Source organism: Dasypus novemcinctus, chromosome 11 (genome assembly GCF_030445035.2).
Source record: "Dasypus novemcinctus isolate mDasNov1 chromosome 11, mDasNov1.1.hap2, whole genome shotgun sequence".
Classification (NCBI taxonomy): domain Eukaryota; kingdom Metazoa; phylum Chordata; class Mammalia; order Cingulata; family Dasypodidae; genus Dasypus; species Dasypus novemcinctus.
In genome coordinates this window covers 96,202,643-96,218,486 of record NC_080683.1, presented here as the reverse complement: position 1 = coordinate 96,218,486, position 15,844 = coordinate 96,202,643, and the positions used below count along the sequence as shown (strand labels likewise).

At 34.2% G+C, this 15,844-nt stretch overlaps 1 protein-coding gene across 6 annotated transcripts in view; it reads left to right on the top strand.

The window, feature by feature from the left end:
- Nucleotides 1-15,844, top strand: part of FAM184A (family with sequence similarity 184 member A) — a 148,268-nt gene that overhangs the window by 93,556 nt on the left and 38,868 nt on the right. For all 6 annotated transcript variants that reach the window (XR_011650119.1, XM_071218641.1, XM_012522197.4 and 3 more), the window contains exon 10: nucleotides 14,049-14,261. Coding sequence is in view for 5 of the 6 variants with exons in the window: in XM_071218641.1 (XP_071074742.1) it covers nucleotides 14,049-14,261 (213 nt within the window). In the remaining variant the exon portion in view is untranslated. The remainder of the gene's footprint in view (nucleotides 1-14,048; nucleotides 14,262-15,844) is intronic.

The following is a 15,844-nucleotide window of genomic DNA, read 5'->3' as shown; positions in this document are numbered from 1 at the left end:
CACTCATGGCTTACTTGTCTAAAAATGGGCACAGAAAAGCCCAAGATTTTCACTTGCCTTTAATCAGGTGTTTTTCACTTCATAAAAATTTCCAAAAGCTATTATTTTCATTCTGTGCTCTGATTCAGAGTGAATTTCCTATCTTTTAGTTTTCCCTAAATATTTCATTTGTTTTCTTTTTCAGTCCAATGGTTATATTTTAGCCCATTGTTAATTATGCTTTCTGGGCTAATCGGTGTGTACTTTGAATTACTTTACAGAAAAAGAACTATAATCTTATACTTCAGCTCTGTCTCAAGAAAAGTGATTATATAGGGAGTCTTCTGTGATCATATTTTCTATTTTTGATCCTAAAATGCCATCATTTATTCCTATGTTTCACCTTTTTTAAGGCAAATTTTATTTAGGGTCCAATATGGTGATTTATCTATTCAACCTCTTTCAGGGCTTTGGACTGAGAAACTTGGGAGATAAACAGGTCATTCAGACTTGGGCTGTGGGATTTGATAGTTTTCCTTGGTCCATCTCTCCAATTTGTAAGTGAGTAAGCCCTCAATGTCATTTAACTGGGTATAGCAATATACATGACTGATTTTTTAATCTCTATAAATTTACGTCTAATAAAGGAAAGAAGATTTGTACACAGACATCTGCAATAGAAGAAGAAGTCACTGTGCAGTAAGTGGTTTTATAAATCGTTCAGGCAGTTTATGCACTGGAGCTGGTGCCTGCTGGCTCACAAGAGCCAGCCATGTGTGTCTTTTCCCAACCCAGCGATCAGGGATGTCATCTTAGTAGCTAGCAGTCACCTGTGATGGGAGTATTTACACGACAGATATCAGCAGATGCTGCAGATCAGGGCTTTGCTTTTCAGAGAGCCAGTTGTTAAATCTTTACTCTTGAATAGGGTGAAGATTGGGCATATCCTCCTTGCCCACAAGAATAGGGACAAATATTTTTACTCTTTCACCAAACACTTTATGGAGCATATACTCTTATTTCCCAGGCACTATGAGGTATACAGTAATGAGGAAAACCAGGTGGTGTGGGTTTGGGAGGAGAGGTCATTGTGGAAAGCCTTATTTCTAGGCTTAAGAGTTCATTTATTCAGTATGCTTTGGGATTCTGTTAAAGGTATACGGATAAGGGAAAACATGCTGCAAGTTTTATTTTAGAAAATTTAGTATGACTATCTTGAAGTAAGGATGAAAGGGAGACATCTCAGTTAAAGTTTCTGAAACAGAACTCTTGAGTACACGCCATGTACCTCTCCACTTCCTAGACATTACCATCCATTCACTGCTCAGGCTAGGAGCCATAGAATCAGCTCCTATTTCTCACACTGCATAGCCAATCCATCAGCATTGCCTCCTGCTCTACCTTCAAGATACATCCAGGATCTGATCCATTCTCCTCCTTTTCTCTACTCCCTCCTTAGTCCAAGCCACTGCACTTCTCTACTGCACTCTAGCTGTATCCTCCATTTGATCTCCTTGCTTCTGTTCTCACCTGTCTACAGATTATTTTCCAACCAGTTAGAGTGATGCTTTTAAAATATTAAGTTGGATCATATAACTTTCCTGCTTCAAACCTTCCAATGGCTTACCATCACATTTTTATCATAACCTTCAATTCTACCGTGGTCTCCAGCACCCTCATTATTTGGTCTCTGGCTTCATTGCCAACGTCATCTCCTACCACTCTGCCCTTCCTTTTTATTTCCAGCTCCATTGGCCTACTTAGAGTTTTTGAACACACATACCAAACTTAATCCATCTTAGAGCCTTTGATCCTACCAGTCCCTCCACATGGACCCCACTTTCCTCAGATATCTACACAGCACTTGTCCCCTCACTTCATTCAGTTCTTTCTCAAACCTAAACTCTTCAAAAAGAATTTCCTGTGGAGCGGGTATAGTTTCACATATTCTAGGTCCCAGGCTCAATCCCTGGTACCTCTTTAAAAAAAAAATTTTCATTGGTCACTTTCTCTAATATAGTACTCTCCATCACTTTTTATCCCTTTAACCGGCATATATTTCTTCAAAATCTTTATTACCAGTGGTATCATATTTAATTATTGTTTGATTCCCATATTAGAATATAAGTTCCCTGAGAGCTGGACCTTTATCTGTGTTGTTCATTGTTTTATCTTCAACACCTAAAATTGTGCCTGGCATATAGTAAGCACTTGGTAAATAGTTGTTGAGAGAATGAACAAAAACCAAGGCATAGGGACCAAAGGGGAAGTTTTCAAATATGTGAAGTTTAGATAATTCTACCCAGTTAGGACTAAATTTAAGTTTATTTCACTGAGAATGCAAGAGAGATGGTAAAGGAACAAATCATGTAAAATTTGAAGAAAGTGTTCAAGTCAACTGAGGATTTGAATCAGAATGAAGAAAAGACCATCATTGAGACAGGGAAGTCAGGACGTGCTATTTATTGGTAAATAAATTGGTGGTAGTATTGATTTTACAATAAGAATATTTTAGAATATTTCACACTTGGAAGGAGCAATGAAATGAGTAAGTAATTGAGAATTAAAATAAATGTTCTTGTTCAAAAGTAACTGGAGGGGAGTGGATGTGGCTCAAGCTGTTGAGTTCCCGCCTCCCACATGGGAGGTCCCGGGTTTGGGTCCTGGTGCCTCCTGAAAAAACAAAAACAAACAACAAGCAAAACAAACAAAAAAAACAACTAAGGGAAGCTGATGTGGCTCAGTGTTTGAATGCTGGCTTCCTACAACAGGGTCCTGGGTTTGGTTCTTGGTACCTAAAAAAAAAAAAAAAAAAAAAGGGGGGAAGACAGTTTATATTAAAGGATGGTTAACAAGTGATGTTTTCCTTAGGAAACATTGAAGTTTGTTTTTAATTAATTTCTTTCAGTTAAAAAACTTCATGGCATTATTACATATATTATGTACTTTTATCAGACTTACGTGGTTATTATTATTCTTTTCTTTATGAAGTAGACAATACTAAATCAACTGAATTTATTACTATTTTATGTGACAAAATTCTAAAAAGAATTAAGATATTTTGGACATATGATTGTAAAGTTATATAAGACAACCATTGAGAAAAGGGTTAAGAATAACTTGACAAATTAGCTTTTCTCCAAAATCATTATTACTGTTTTAATTTAAATATTGAACAGTTGTTCATGACTTTTTCTTATATTTTTTATTTTGAAAGAATGATCAAAACTGTAAATCCCACTTCTAAATCTTAGGTTTGTCAGTTGTTGGTCTCTAGGTATTATTAGTATACTTGAAACTGACATTAGAAAAAGACTTTGCATAATTTGCTTTAAGAATATTTTAGTATTATATTAAATATTTAACTTTGGAATGTTTTATTAAGCTTTAGCCTATTTTACTTGGCCTACAAGGTACACTTAGTATAGATTTTATTTCAAGAACGTTTTCTCAAAAAGTTAGAAATTTAATAAATGATACATTTCTTTTAGTAATGAGAATTTTGTTCTCTCAGTTGAGATTTTTTCATTCAAATTAGAACTGAAAGTCAAGAGGTAGTTATTATGAAAATTCATGGGTACATGTATATGCCATATCAACAGTGGGACATTACCAATGTTTTTATTAAGCCCTGTGTCAGTGTGGTACCTGTTACGCAATTGTGTGGTGATTCTAATAACTGTTGGTAGTCTCCTAGGTGCCTCCTCTTTCCTACTCCCTACACACCTTGTGGTTTCAGAGGCTCTTTGTGATCACTCTCAAGCATTTAGGCCAGCAGTACCTCCAGCTAGGAAAAGAACCCTAGACTCATTTGATCTACCTAGCTAGGTATAAAAAGAATTCCTAGAATCATTTGATCTCCCTAGGTGTTGAAATCAAGGGTGAGAAATTATTTTTGTATGTCTTTCAGATATTCATCCATTCACTCAGCCAAAAATTGAGTACTTCTGATACGCTAGGCACGGAGCTAGTCTAGTAACAGGATGGTAGTGATTTCTGCCTTCTTGGTACTTATAATCTAGAAAGGAAGACAGATATGAAGTAATTATATGACAAATCAATTCACTGAAGTGTAGTTTACAGGCGTGTGTAACATGGTGACCTAACAGAGCCTGGCAACTTGAGGGAACACTTCTCTGAGTGTTGGATTCATTACCTGAGACCTGGAACATAAGCAGAAGTCAGGCCAAGAGGAGAAGGGGAGCAGCATTCTGAGTTGAGTCCAGCATGTGCAAAGGCCCTTAGGAGCCCAAAGGGCATCGCCATTCTTGAGAGAAGAATGCTGAGAGACTGGAGAGGCAGGCAGGTCAGATCACCTGGACATTGTCTGGCTTGTTAGGGATTTGGGACTTTATCCAGAAGGTAATGAGGAACTATTGAAAGATTTTAATTAGGGGTGTGAAGTATTCAAATATTGTAATTTTGAAATACTGGCTGCAGGATGGGGACTAGATTAGAGTGGGACAAGGTAGCTACCATTTGATGGATATTGCTTTCCTTTTGGCAGCCTTGTTCAGTTTTATATTTTCTGGACAGGTATTTACTCATTTATTTATCTGAGGAAATAAAGGGAAAGTCTTATGATCTATTGGCTTTTGTCTGAAGGATTTCTGCATGATATATACAACTATTATTTCTTTCTAATTATCTAAAATTTTCTCTTTACTACTTCTGTTTTTATAGGAGTGAGGTAAAGGAGAGAGTAGAGAATCCAAACTCAGTGGTAAACGTTCATATCATTCATTGAATCTTTTTTCCCCTTTATTAGAGAAGCTCATTAAATCTTTTAACAAGCACTTTTTGACTATTTACTCTATTCTAGTAACTGTGTCAGGCCCTATGGATGCAAAATATGACTAAGATATGTTCCCTGCCCTCTACAAATTTTCAGTGGGTTTCAATATTTATGAACCAAATATTTTTGCAAATTGCAAATATGTAAAACCTTTTTCTATTTTCTAAAAGAATAAACTGAAATTTAGAGCAATGAGATAACTCTTAAAAATGTAGTTTGGGTTTTTTATATAAAAAACTCTTAATTTCTAATTAAGTGTTTCAATTATTTTAGTTATTTTCAATTTTCTTCCTTCCTTACTTATCTGATGTCAGATGATAGTTCTCGTTCAAGAACAGAAATCCTGAAACACACTGAGTATGCTTTCTGTGATGAAGTCTATGGGTGCTCTCAGTTAGCTGAAGAGGATACCTTGAGGTCCTTTTCACTCATCTTGAAAAAGTAAAAAAGCTTAAGATGCTTTCAATAAATTGATATTATATAGAGCATCATATTTTGTTAACATGGATCTTGCTCATATAGAATAATTGGCAAATATTTTTGAATATCAAGTTTTTAGTTCATTCCTTATTCCTTAAAGCAAACATTTACTTGGGGATTTCATGCAGTCTTGTGGTTAAATACCATCAATAACCAAAGCTATATCTCCAGCCTGTCATGACCTCTGTTGCTGAACTCAAATCCACTTGGTTGGTTAATAGGCATCCCAAATTTAGCAGGTCTGGCTCAAAAGTCTTGATTCCCCTCTGCCAGCCCCACCCTAGTATCTTCACTTCTTGACACTGCCTGTTGCTGCTCAAGAGAAAAACTGAAGCACCATCCTTGATTTCTCTCTTTCCTTTACCTCTAGTAATCCTGTCAGTTCCACCCTCAAAACATACCCCAGCTCCATCTTCTTCCATCTCTCCTAATAAGCGCTAGTCCATGCAAGCATTACAAGCATTACAAGACTCCTATCTAGTCTCCTCAAGTTCACTATTCTAACAGCACAAAAAGTGATCTTTGATAATGTAAATCCGATCATGGCATTGCCCTGCTTACTGTACTCTCAGGTGCACCCCATTGAGTCCAAGCTCTTTTTCATGGGCCTGCAAGACCCTGCGTGACCTTGCCTGGCTGCATCTCCTGTCTCATTTCAGCCTGCTCTTCCCTCACAGACAGCACCCCTCCATCCCCCAGCTCACCCCTCCTCAGAGTCTTGTGCTACTTGATCCACTTTGCTGGTAGACTCTTCCCCAAGATTGTCTCATGGCTGGCTTCATCACTGATGTCACTTCTTCCAAAAGATCTTTCCGTACCATCAGCCCAGTCTCACTACTAGTCACTCCTTCTCACAAGAAGCTGTTTTATTTTTTAAACCAAGTATTTATCACTAACTTTTACTTATTTTTGTCTTTTCGTCTTGCTTTAGTATCTTATTCAACTCTGTATCTCAGCACTTACAGTATTTCCTGAAATATGATGTTACTCCAATAAGTACTTTTTAAATGAAAAATTTAATCATGCTTCATTTATGTATAAATCCATAATAGTATTGCCACCCAGCAGCAGTAGTTGTACCTTTACTTACTGCCGTAGCCATCTCTGGGGTAAATGCACCCCAGGCCCGAGCTTAGGTACAGTGTCGTTTCGTGTAGATATTTCCATGGCCCAGAACTGTTTGTTAACAAGGTAGTGACCATACAAGTTTAGATTCCAGTGTTCAAATATATTTCTGATGTATAAAATTCAAAATCTAGAATTTCTAAGAAAAGATTTGGCATGCTACTTTCTGCTCTGGAGTGTTAGTTCAATTCATTGATTATTTCAGGAATCTTAAATAACAAGCAGGTTTTTATCTGATGATAACTTAAAGAGTGCAAAATAAGATCTATTTCATAAGTAAAAGCCATATGTTTTAGCTTAACTTCTGGAACTTTGACATCAATTCAGAGAAATACAGAGAGATAAAATACTACAAATAAAAATCCCTTGGATTCTTTTAAGTTTTGTTAAATATGGAGAAATAAGTGTCCTAATAGAATATAAAGAATATTGTAAGAGAAAGAATAAAGAAAAATTTTTTTAAAATGATTGTAACTAATATACACATAAGTGTGAGAAAGCTTAGACTGAGAAGTTATGGAAAAATGAAATTGGAAGTTAATCTTTTATCTCAACTTACTTTTTCAACTCTAGTAAACTATATCGCGAAATATTTAGTCTAAGTTATTAGTAAAAAATTGTAGTAAGTAAAAAGTAGCATTAGTTTATGACACTCCAATAAATAATCACATTCATGCAAAAAATTATGTTGTCTGAAAGTTTGATCAGGATCCAAATTAAAACTGTTTAACAGGAACTTTTCTATTTGAATGCATAATATGAACTAAAAATACTATTTTTATTTTGGAAGGTAAAAGAGTGAGGCAATTGAAAATGAAATTACATTTTTTCCTTATACTTAGAGGTGTGTGCATAGGTCTTTTCCAATGGTTTATTGCTCAAAATTTCAATGAGCTTCTGAAATATAAACCCAGATCATAAATAATTTTGCCAAATATACACTAGAAAATGGCTTAAAAGGACATGAAGGGATCATATCTTCCTCCTTCCATCAAGAACAAAACCAGATTATTATTAAATCTTCACTTTTTCAATAATCATCTCATATTTATGTCTGGCCCTAAAATTACACGGTCAACCAATTAAGTGTTGCAGTTCTCGTGGGCTCTTATCTCTTTCTTAAGAGAAATTCTCTGTGAATCTACACCACTTACACAGGGTATAACATTTTGAAGCATTATAATAAGATTTCTGGAAGGAATTTAGAACAATGATATCCCCTCCAGGTCTTTAAATAACCATCATTTTAAAAATGTAATTCTGATTTATATTTGCTAGCCTTCGGTGTTTGCGTAGGTAAGTCTACCAGCCCATAACAGAGCACTCTGTTTTAAGGCACTCTGGGAAGTTTAGAATATGTCTTAAATTTCTGTTTGTCTAATTTCTTTCTCAGAACTGTTTTCAGCTTTTTTTTCTTGAGCGTATTATAATTAATGTTCTGTGTTTTACTCTCCCTTTTTATCCCTCTTTCTTTCACTTAGTTGATTTCTGAATGTTTCCCTTTATTCCTGTGATCTTTTCTTCATAGCGGCACTCTCTGGGTGAAGCTTTGCATAAATCTATCAACAATGTAAGTGAGGCAATTACAGTTTGTACACAAGGGCATGTTGCACTTTTGATTTTGCATAAACACCATCATTGCTTTAAAGCTTTAACTTGTGATATAAAACTACACTTTGGCATTGAATAAGTTATATTTTGTATGTGGTTACTTAAAGCTTCTAACCTTCAGTCATTCATTTGTGTATGTTCATACATCTACAACATTGTTTCAATAAGCGTATATTTTATTATCAAACCAAGCAAGATTTTACATCTCAGATGTAAAATTCAGTATTTTAGTGTTTACGTTGAAAGATACAATAATACTTTGGAAAAACTACTAACTAGTTGACTAATGTGAAAATTAGAAATAAATGTAAAACTTTATTGCTTCTTTTGTCAAATTAGTTTTTTTTTAAAAAAAGGAGTATTGATAGACTTTATTTAAAATGATTAGTTATGAAGGTTCATGAGATTCAGAACATATTTTATATTTTAATGTTAAAATTATTAAATGATGAAAAGACAAATGAGTAAATCTTTCCTTGAAGCACTTATTTCTTATTATGTATACTCATGTATTCACAAATTAAGCTTAGAAATAATATTCCACTTAAACACTCATCTAAATTTTTTTCTTTATATATGAAGAGAAAAAGGATTTCTTTTCATACCAAACCCACACCCAAGTTGTTCTTTAAAATAAGGTAACAGAGTTGAACATCTTTGAATATTTTTCATGATTCCTGGGGTAGGATCAGCAAACTTTTTCTGTTACGGCCGTACAGTAAATACTTTTGACTTTTTTGTGGGCCCTTCAGCCTCTGGTGCAGCTACTCATCTTTGCTTTTGTAGGTTGAGAGCAACCAGACAATATGTAAGCGAATGGGTATGGCTGTGTTCCAGTAAAGCTTAATTTTCAAAAACAAGCTGTAGTTTGTCAGCCCCTGTCCTGAGGAATTAAAGCTTTGAGTCCAGAGAGGTCTTAAGGAAATTGGATACTTCTAGAGTAAAACCATTTCCTCATGCCTTCAAAATTTCTTTCTACAATATAAGAAATATTTGTGACAATAATGTTTGTTAACTTTTCCCTTAATAATTATAAATGAAAAGGTGGTCATTAAAATAAAAATAATCATATTGAACTTAAATCTATTAGTAACTGGAGTCGGAGTGCCTTTGCTTTGATTTATCTCATTAAAAAAGGAAAAGTAAAAGGGGGCGGTAATGAAATCACCATTTAATTAATGCTGTTTTGTGACACCCATAGTCAGGGTCATCTCTTCACTCTGTCATCATCCTAAACAACATCTGACCTTGTCAATATGTTGTGTTCAACAGGCAGAGGCTCTACTCACTGTCTCTGAATAGTCTTTGCTCTTGCCTTCCATGCAAGGTTTTAGTGCTTAGGTGACTTTTCCTCTGTTTACCATTCTTAAAAAACAAGTGATTATTGATACATCTGTACTTTAGATAAACTTTCTAATTGTTTTCAGTTAAGAATTAGAGAGGGTGATTGGGAGCATATTCCACAAATATCTCAGGAGCATTAAGTAGACATTATTATTCTAATCCTTAATTAATAAACTCCGTCGTAAGTCTTTTTCAAAAATACAAAAAATTGTGAACAATTCAGAAATATTTCAGAATGTCCATAATTTCACAAGCAAAAATTTACTTAGCTAGACTCTTAAAAATAAGACATTAGTTGTTAAAAACTCAGGGAAAGAATAATTAAAATATTGGAGCACCTTCAAACATTTTACATGGTATTTATAGAAGTTGTTGACATATTCAAAAATTAGCCGTAATGTTTTATTAATAGTTATCACATGCCTTCTACTAAGACTTGTCCAGAGAGACCAGCCTGCTAACCCTGGTTGCCTCAGGGGTTGGGATTAGGCAAGGAAGGGGAATGAAGGAGATGTTCCCTTTTATTTTATATACTTCTGTATATTTTTTTACTTTTTCACAATGAATAATATTGTTTTGGGAATTATGAATAAAAATATATTGGGCTGCCTGTGCCCAATTCCAGACCACTAAATCAGAATCTCAAGGGATGAGGGCCTATGCAGTTACAGTCAGTAAAACCTGCAGAGGCTGATACATAACCAGGTTTGAGAACTACAAAATACATTTACTCTCTCAAGAAATGCTTTTATTTTGAGGCCAGATTGTTTATTTCTTCTATGTTCTTTTATTTCTGCCAACGTTGGTTGCATCAAAATCCAAATGGTGTAGATAGGATGTGCATAATTAGTCGGACATATGCTGTGTTGACATCTCATCATACCTAGTAACTCAGATTTTATGTTTGAGTTTCTGCTTTGAGGGATTTCTTCTTCAAGCACCATTGTGGGGATCTTTTCAGAAACAGAATCCATGTGAAAGTATTCTATAGAAAGTAGGAGGAAATAGGAAAGGTTTTTCCTGTCTTCAAAAAAATATATCCAGGGAACGAATGTGGCTCAAACAGTTGAGCTCCTGCCTCCTACATGGGAGATCCCAGGTTCAGGTTAGGTGCCGCTTAGAAAAAACAAAAACAAAAAAACAAGCAAAATAAATGAAAAGCCCAACTCAGTGGTTGAGCACCAGCTTCCCACATATGAGGTCCCAGGTTCAATCCCTGGCCCACAGTACCTCAAAACAAAACAACACACACACATACATATCCATATATTTTAAGCTTTAGCTTTTTCTCTTTGAAAATTTTACAAAGCTTTATTTTCAAAAAGAAAAAAGGTGGTAATGAGACAGCAGTGTTTTAAGTGAGAAGTCAGAAGGTAGCAATTATTTGTGCAGTTTGGCCTTTAATAATGTTTGCAAAGTATTTGTTAGCTATTTCTTAGTATCTTTTATAAGTGAATTGCTATGCTAAGAATTTAAAAATGAAGATTCATCTTTTTTTCTGAAATAAGATTTTCTTTGGTTTATTTAAAAAGAACAAAATGAAAACACAAAGTTTTTTTTAAAGTTTAGTTATAAAAAGTGTGAAGAAAACTAATACCACATGCAGCATAATTTAAATCTAATATGCAACTTGAAACAACTAAGTTTCCCGTTTGCTTATTCAACAGATATCTTTCTAGATAATCTTTAATTCCATAGTAAAAGTACTGGTCAAGTTTGCCTAAAGCATATAATGCGAAGTCCATCTTTGTGCCCTTCTGTTTTGAATTAAAGAAGTTTCATATTATGTTTCCATACAGTGTACTAAACTCAGCTGTCTAAATTAGTTATAAAATATTAATTCATTTTACATTGCTTTGCTCATTATTTCTTTCTTTTAAAGTGCCATGTAATTTTCATGCTGAATAAAGGCTAACATTTTAATGCAATTCTACTAATTTATTTTAAAAAGAACAAAATAAGTAAGTTTTGATGCTACATTGCATGATAAAGGCTTTCTGCATAAAGTTCATATTATCATCTTGAGCATGAATCCAAGACAGCCTTGTTATTATTTTGGTGTGTTTTCAAGGTTAATTATACTCATACAAAATGTCTAAACTAAGTATATTTATACACTAAATTGCATGATAATGTCTTTTTTGCATATAGTTCCTGTTACTTTCTTGACTATAGAGACAAAGATTAATCATATAGCTTAAGATGCAAAATATTATTTTGGAATTCTTTCAAGGTAAAGTATATTATGATGTGAAATATTTCAGTGTATTTTATTTAAGTGGGAAAAGTGCTTGAATTTTATTTAAGCTGAAAGTGTCTCTAAATTTTAAATGGGTATATAAATATAATAATTACAGTGATACTCCATTCATTCATTTTTAAATGTTATATTTTTTCATAAGTATCATCCTCAAGTAGAGTCATATAGTATTCAGATTAACACATGGAAGGTTTTATGACACAGTGAAATTCTGAAGTAGGTATTGCAGAAAATAAAATAATAGTTATGAACTGATTGGCTTCTTACTAACCTAAGTGACACTCAATTAGAAGGCAGGATCCAGGACCACTGCTAGCCCATGTGGTACCTTTTATAAATCCAACTGTGTATTAGTTGGGTAGATATAGACATGTGCCAGAGTTGACAGCTTGGTGAGCAGAATGCTGGGTGAACTTGAGTCCTTACTTGGCCAGGTACCAAACAATAGATTTGACAATTATCAATTATTATTTTACTTGTATATACTCTTTTCCCAACTTTCCCGTATATGTTTTAATAAGTTGTCATCATGGGTCCCCATGCTAGGGTTTGGGAAGAGAGTGGGCAGGTGCTTTCTCTATTTCAAGAACCAGGTGGCTGGGGAGAAATGACTCCAAATATATTCAATGTCCAAAAACATACAGTTTTGTTGTCTATTACAAATTATTATTTTTTCTTTCAAGGCTGACCTTAATAACCATGTCGGTGTGATTTTTCTTGCCTGAAATGGTGAGAAGCCACATGGCATAATTTGGCTTCGTACTCCACAGTTATAACCTTGGCTGTTGCTATGGCATTCTATGCTATTTTCACACTTGCATGAGTCTATAAATCATGGCTATGAATCCCTTGTTTCTGTAATTAACAAGTGGAATTCATGTAACTCTCAATAGGTAGTCACTTCTTTGGAAATGTACTAAAACAAATGGAATGTCTTTTACTAGTTGTAAAATTTCTCACCAGTACTTGATTCTTTTCATGAAGACATATGTTAACCTTTACAATGAATCCTGATTTATACCTAACTCAAACCCAGATAGTTAATGAAGCTAATCATCCACCCTAAGCTCACTTTCTGCCTACAATCTGTGACAGTTTCCTGCTACTTTGCAGGGAGATAACTGCTTGCTTCTGAGCTTTCTTGTCTTCCAGTGAATCCTCCTTTCTTATTTTTCATCTCTGGTAGTTTCCCACCTTTTCTCTTTTCCAGGTCCTTGTCTTTATAAGACATGTGAGGCAACCTATATCAGCCTTCCAGTAATCAAAGGAAAGTCTCTTCCCATTTAAAATACTTTAAAGTTTCCTCTTTCCATGAACTTTCTTGGCCATAGAAACTGTTTTTCCTGTAAGTAGACACATACAGCACCTTAAGTTGCTTAATGGAACATAGTTTATAGTGTTTCATCTGATTCCCTTAAGTCCTCTTAACCCAGACTTCTTTTAGGATATTTGGTTAAGTTATAGAGTTGCAATTTACAATATCCTGTATAGGAGAATAGAAAGATCAAGTTAAATGGTTTCATTAACTGTGTATATGAACATATATAATACATATTCATAAACATGCATTTTATACCTATATTCTTAAAAAAGACAAATTTAAGTGTATTTAAAAATCCAGAAGCAAACATATTAAGGGTGATGTTCTTTATCTTCAAAAGGTGTGACAAGTTAATTTTCAAGTAGTGAAAGAAAAGCACCTGACATTATAAGGATAAAGTTAGAGGATAATGGAATGTTTGTGATTTTTAAAAAGCTTAAAGTTTTGCCATGTTTTTGAATTTAATCGAAATACAAAAATAAAACTTTTTTTAACACAAGGATTCTAAATAAGAACTGACAAATCTTTTAAAGAGTAGTTTTTTAACCCTCAATCTTAGCTAATATGTATTGAGCACTTAATATGTGCTAAACACTGTTCTAAGTAAACTACTTATATTAACACACTTAATTCTCATCACAGATTGGTGAGGTGTTAGTATAGCAAGGGCAGAACCTGGATTTTAACTTAGAACCCAAAGTTTTAATGACTGTTTTAGTACCTTACAAATAAATAAGCAGCTTAACTTTTCATACTTTCTCCTTGAAGTTACTATAACCTAAAAAATATATTAGTTGTCTTCCATTTTTATTTCATATTAGAATTTTTTATTGCAATACAACATAGGTGTTCCTTGTATTTCTAAATGTGGGCTGCAGTGTCCTTTAAGCAGTCAACAAACTTAATTCAACTAAAAAGTCTATTTTCAGGTAACTACTAAAACTAAAATTAAAAGTAATGTTCTGTAAAGGTTAGATTTTTATGATATATTGTAAAACATTTTAAGTGGGAACTTTCTTAAGGCACTTATTTTTCTATAGTTATTATCTTTGAACTGCTTTCTTTCCTTATATTGGCAGTTTGTGAAATATGCCTTGTGTTTATTCTTCATTGTGTACCATTCTGTGGCATAGATTTCCTTGCTGAAACAGAATCTGGAGATGCAACTTTCCCAGTCTCAGACTTCTTTGCAGCAACTGCAGGCCCAATTTACACAAGAACGACAACGGCTTACACAAGAGCTTGAAGAATTAGAGGAACAACATCAACAAAGACATAAATCCTTAAAAGAGGCACATGTCCTTGCATTTCAAACTATGGAAGAAGAAAAGGAAAAAGAACAAAGAGTAAGTTCAAAATGACATCTGTTCAAATGTGATCTAACAGCCCAATAATAATTGGCCTTTAAATTCCTAGGAGCGCTTTTTTTTTTTTTCCCTCAAAAAATTATATATTACTTTATTTAAATGTGTTTTTCTGGGTGTGGCTTCCTATAGGGGTCATAGTGGTTAAACATATATATTAATTATCACTGTAGCAGACAAATTAGACTAGGGCCAGCATTTTATTTCATTTTCCATTATACTACCAAGTTCATCATGAGACTAATATACCATCTGACTTGTCAGATAAATGGTTACAGTTATTAAAAAATTTCAGCTAAATCATTTAGCATGGTCCCACTGACCTCTAATTGTTGAATACAATTAGACTTTACATTCTTTCATGAAATATTTAAGTTTTCTCTTCCAGCCTGTGTTTAGAAAAGACAAATATATCCAAGGAATTTATATTCCCTCCACACACTCTTCTTCCTTATGTACAAAAGTCACAATGATATGAAGCTGGAGACATATCAAAATAGTACAGCTAGTTTCATTATGTACAGTCTCAAAGGCTCTGAAATGGAAAGTAGTTACTCTAACAACTCAGTCAGACTTAAATCAAATAGATATATTATTGGATTAATCATATTATATGTCAGAGTCTCCCACATTCATTACTCAGGTATGTGTTGAAATGTTAGTTTGACATAATTCTAGTGTGATTAATTTTGGTTTAGTTAATTTCTTAACACACTATTTTTCAGTTTCTTCCAACAACCTTACTAAGATTTAAATAAAGATTTGATGGAAAAACACAATTTTACTTTTAACAAGAATTTTTACAATATTTGCCAATTTAGGTTTTTTCTTAGTCCTGTATTTTAGTACAGGTGCTGTATTAAGAAATGGTATGCAATAAATTATTTTTAAAAATAAAGTCATATTATTTTTAAAACAATTAACTTACTTTTACAATAAGTTGTAACCTCTTGCTCTTGTCCAGAAAGTCAAGGAAGTTCCCTTGGCCGAAAATTAGGCCTGATTGGACTGCTAAATGACCTATGCATTTATGAATTGGAATAATACATGGATCTCATGGCAGTACTTGAATTTTGCACGTTCAATCTTTTATGGAACTTAAATTATTCTTCACAAGAAATAAGAACCTACAGTGGGCTGTCATTAGGTAGCCAAGCTACCCTCAGTAATATGGTCTCAATTAAAAGTCCTTTAATTTACATATATTCAAAGAAATTCATGCTTTATTGTTCAGAAATAAAACTCTTTTAAAATAGTGAACTTGGGAAGTGGATGTGGCTCAACTGATAGGGTGTCCGCCTACCATCTGGGAGGTCCAGGGTTCAAACCCAGGGCTTCCTGACCCGTGTGGTAAAGCTGGCCCATGTGCAGTGCTGATGCACGCAAGGAGTGCCCTACCACGCAGGGGTGTCCCCCGTGTAGGGAGCGCCACGCACAAGGAGTGGGCCCTGCAAGGAGAGCCACCCTGCGTGAAAAAAGCGCAACCTGCCCAGGAGTGGCACCGCATGCACGAAGAACTAATGCAGCAAGATAATGTAACAAAAAGAGATACAGATTACTGGTGC